We start from the raw sequence: 4385 nt of genomic DNA on the forward strand, positions 1-4385 counted from the left end.
AGGTGAAAAGGGATGCTTTGGGAGGTCTCCTGAACGCTGGGTGTAGCTGTCCTTGTACTGGTTGTCCCGTGCTGCTGTTATCTTTCTAGACTGAGCTAGCACAGGGAAGTGTTGGTATGTTCAGGTCTAACGTGCAAAGGTCCTGTGTGCTGTGGCTGAGCCAGAATCAGAGCAGAAGGATTTGACTTTCAAAGCTTGGCTCTAGTTGTGCTTAATGTCCGCTCCTGAGCAGCTTGCTGCTGCGAGGTCCTGGTGACAACGTGTGGGCTCCTGATCTGGGCTGAAATTTTGCTTCAAATCAAAACTTGGTGTTGCTCAGAAATACTCACCCCGTTCAGCTGGATTGGCTGAGGCTGAATCTCTTCCGAGGGAAACAGGGCCGGCACACTCCTCAGAGCGGGGATTCCCCGCCCTGGGCTGGCAGGTCTGTGGGTGTGGAGGGGCCTTGTGCCATGTTCCACATACCTCGGGATGGAACAACTGCAGATCATCGATGCTTTGTATCCTGTGCAGAGGCTGCTGCGGGCTGGTGGTGATGAGCTGGAGCAGTCTGGGAGCCCTAGGGCAGGGGGTAAAACAAAGCTGATGCCAAGGGGCGTTGGGCTGAGGCCACCTTACCTGTGCCTGGAGACGGGGGAACATATAAACCCCAGGTGACACGCAGGATCACCGGCGTCCTGTTCTTGGCGCAGATGAATGCGGTAGACCCTGTGACTCGATGGGCATTGCTGTGACTTCACACCGTGTGGAAACCCAGAGAGGCGCCCGAGGCGCGTGCCAGGCACAGTGCCCAGGTCAAAGGTGCCGCTTGGCGCTCTGGGGTCCTGGCTGTCAGTTTTGTGGTGTAGCTGCTCTTGTGGTTTCAGGAAACCTGTGAACAGGAGCATTCATGAGCAGAACAGCAGCCAGTTCTAGCCATGACACAATCGGCTCTGAAATGAAATGAGTAAATTGTTGCTGTTTTTCAGGAGTTGAATGACCTGGCACGTGATCCTCCAGCGCAGTGTTCGGCAGGGCCCGTCGGTGATGACAGTAAGTACCTCACCAGCAGCGAACACCTGTGGTCTCCAGCTTCTCCCCTTCTCCAACGGGAAGTCCAGTTCCTCAACAACGCAAATCCTTCTGGCTCTTGATTAGAGAACTAGGTGCTACTCCACGTGCTCCTCTTAGATTTGTGGCCCTTCTACATCTCTTAATCCTCGCGCTTCACCAGAGCTCTGCATTATTCCTGTTTTATTGATCAGGCAGCTGTGCACTGAGAACATCTTAAGTTGCACCCTCAGAATTAACCCTTCTGGCTTCTGAGAGTTAGCAAAGGGCAGGAGCCCAGTGGCCAAACCCGTGAGCGGCAGTGTGGGGTTTTCTGAGCTCCTTCAGTACCTGAACTGTGTGCGGGGCAGTCCTGTAGTCCTAGAGAAGTGAAACCATCTGCTACTGTGGCGCTTGATTCGACACAGCCATTTGGGTATGAGCTGGGTACAAACATCCTTAAATGCTCTTAGCTCTGAAGACTCCCCTCCAAGCAGCTGGCCCTGCCAGCTTCCACAGAAGGTGCAGCCCAGGACAGGATTTTGGCCTGACAGCAGCTGGTTGGCTTTCCTGGGCCAGGTTCACCTGCTGTGGGCTTTGCAGTTCCGTCCTTTGGCGGCTCGAGGAGCTGCATTAAAGCAGAAGTGGATCAGTTATTCTTTAAAGTCCTACCCTGGATATTTTTTGTCCAATAATGTTTTATCAGAAGATGATCTGTCCTGTTGTGTGTTTTGGCCTGGGGAAGAAGGGCCAGGTAATATCCTGTGACTTCATGGTGTTTATGTGGCCACTGCTTTTTCTGAGCGGTAGGTGATGTTCTACCATCCGCTTTGAGCCGTGAGGGTTGGAGAAGCAGTAGAGTCAGACTGCTTCTAGTTGCTCCACAGCTTATTTCTGCTTTCAAAATAGTACTTCCAAGCAGCCTGTGGCTTTGTGGAAGGGAAATCACGAAGATCTGGAGCCAGTCTGAGGCTTTTCCTTCGATTAGCCAGTGTGGTTTGTGCCATGGTGAACTACTTCACGGTTTCCAGAGTCTGTCAGGGGTCATGAAGATGGTGGTGACGTAAACTGGTGAACGCTTATAATGGAAAGTTATTACTGAGCACAGAAAGGTTTAAGGCAATGCTCAGTTCTCCTTGTGCCACCTTTCAGAGGCCTCTAATGAATGACTCTCACTGTCAAGAGCAGTGCTTGAGCGTGTGGAAGTGGGCAACAGGGGAAGGGCGCCTTCTCCGAGGGCCCTGTGCTCCAGGTCTGCTGCGGGTGCTTGTCACAATGATGCATCTCAGAGTTCAGGACATGCTGCACTTCAGTGTGGTGTCTTGTGGCTAGTCCAGCTGATGGAAACTGCCCCCAGTTCTGAGCTTCTCGTCCTTGTAGTTCATAAACTTGGCAAAGCGAAGAGCCGTTTCTGCCCATCCTGTGGGGACGGGGTTGTCTGTCTCTTGGTAATGGAGCTTTAGCTCTCGTCCACCCACCTTTGGCTTTTGTTTTGGGGCTGGATTCCACTGGTCCACTTCCAGGGTGCTCTGTGCACATGGTGGCTTAGTCCCCTTCCAGACCCCCCTCCTGGCTGCTGAAGCATTCAGGCTCAGTCCCCACTGGGGTGGTTCTGTCAGCTGCCCTTCTCGGTGCACGAGTCGGGGTCCAGCACTGGCCGCATGCTCCAGCGCAGCCACAGTGAACCTCACCAGACTCTGCTGATGCCTGTGAAATTCTTGGTGGCTTTTCTGCAGTTCACCACGCTCTTCATGGCTGGGGTTCTGCCACCCCTGTGTCCTCACGTTTGAGGTTTCTCGGTGTCCTGCCACAGGCAATAGGGACCTGCTGGGAAGCTGCCTGTACCCTCGCAGAATGGGTGAACTCTCCATGTGGACCCAGGAGCCCCTGTCTGGGCTTCTTGACTCGGTTTACACTGAATTATTCCATCAACACTGACCTTGCAATAACTGGAGTGTTCTGTGCAGCTCCCTGTTCTGAGGGCACAGTGTTGGTGACATCCACGCAGGGGGAACTTCCCGTGGTACTGTCTCACACCTCACTGGTGAGGCTGGTGCTTTTTGCCTGGGCTGGCACAGGAACCCCGTGAGCTTCCCTCGTGCAGCCCATCGGGTGGCTTCGTTTCTAAAACAGACTTCTGTGCTGCTTTGTCTGGAAGAAAGTCGTTCACTGCTTGATCTTCTCCAAACTGAAGTAAATCTTTCTCTTTTTCAGTGTTCCACTGGCAAGCCACAATAATGGGACCAGTAAGTACAGAGAATCGATGTTCGTAGCTTTTTATGGCTGGTCGTCTTGCAACGACTCCTGACGCTGCCATGACTCTCTTTTGTTAACAGAATGACAGTCCCTATCAAGGTGGAGTATTTTTCTTGACAATTCACTTCCCAACAGATTATCCCTTCAAACCACCTAAGGTGAGTGGCTTGTCCTGTGAATCTCTTCGTTACTGCGTGACGTGTGTTTGTGAGCCCGCACTGAAACTCTCCTTCTTCTGCAGGTCGCATTTACGACCAGAATCTACCATCCAAATATTAACAGTAATGGCAGCATCTGTCTCGATATTCTACGGTCACAGTGGTCCCCAGCACTAACTATTTCAAAAGGTACCTCCACACTGCTTTGTTTTACTCTGTTGAGAGGAATCTCTGACTTGGGTGTAGAATGTAGGATCTGCTGTCAGCCGTCTCTGTGGTGGCTCCTCGGCTCTGTGACTCCATCCAGCTCCTGAGCACGTCCAGTTTCCCTGTGACCATAGGGAAACCGCAGCAGCTTTGCCAGTGGGTTAGCTAAACCTCGCTACACTAAACGCATCATCTTGCCACCTCGCCTCAATCTGAATACTTAAAAAAAAGTAAAATGAAATCTAGTGTCTGACAACAGTCCCTGTGAACTGTGTGAGCTCGCGGGGCACTGGAATAGCTCCTTTGCCTGGTAAAGCAACAATCTAGATAATGTCAACAGGAGGCTTTAAACACCCCAGCTTTAAATCGTGGTGATTTTTCTGGCTGTTGAACCTGTAGATCTGTCCACGACTGTTGAGGAGTGTTTTGGGTCCGTGCCCTGACCATTCCACTCAGTAGCTTCACGCTGTCTTTGTAATTAAATGCCACAATTATCACAGTTAGTGGCAGCAACCCCCACGCTGTGTCCAGCTCTGGGGTTATCCCGACACCTGTAATTCTTCTGTCTGATGACACGTGATGTTCCCAGGCGTGGTTTGGTTAGACAGCTGACTCCTGGTACCCCTCTTGCGGGTGTCACAACTGCACCCCCTTCCCTGAGCTCACATAAGTTCTGCCTTCTCTGTCCGGCTGAAGGCTGCTGCGGTGGTGGACACGGAGGGAAAGGCGAAAGAG

The 4385-nt window shown here is 52.1% G+C and overlaps 1 protein-coding gene across 1 annotated transcript in view; it reads left to right on the forward strand.

Annotated features, from left to right (window-relative positions):
- Window positions 1-968: 968 nt before the first annotated feature.
- The window catches only part of LOC104490225 (ubiquitin-conjugating enzyme E2 D2-like), a gene marked incomplete at both ends in the record, with an annotated part of 8839 nt that continues 5422 nt past the window's right edge, over window positions 969-4385 (forward strand). The window contains 4 exons of the mRNA XM_010132483.1: window positions 969-1032; window positions 3244-3275; window positions 3366-3443; window positions 3527-3632. Of these exons, the coding sequence (XP_010130785.1) occupies window positions 969-1032; window positions 3244-3275; window positions 3366-3443; window positions 3527-3632 (280 nt within the window). The remainder of the gene's footprint in view (window positions 1033-3243; window positions 3276-3365; window positions 3444-3526; window positions 3633-4385) is intronic.

The sequence above is a fragment of the Buceros rhinoceros genome, unplaced genomic scaffold, assembly GCF_000710305.1.
Source record: "Buceros rhinoceros silvestris isolate BGI_N320 unplaced genomic scaffold, ASM71030v1 scaffold16863, whole genome shotgun sequence".
Taxonomy (NCBI): Eukaryota; Metazoa; Chordata; class Aves; order Bucerotiformes; family Bucerotidae; genus Buceros; species Buceros rhinoceros.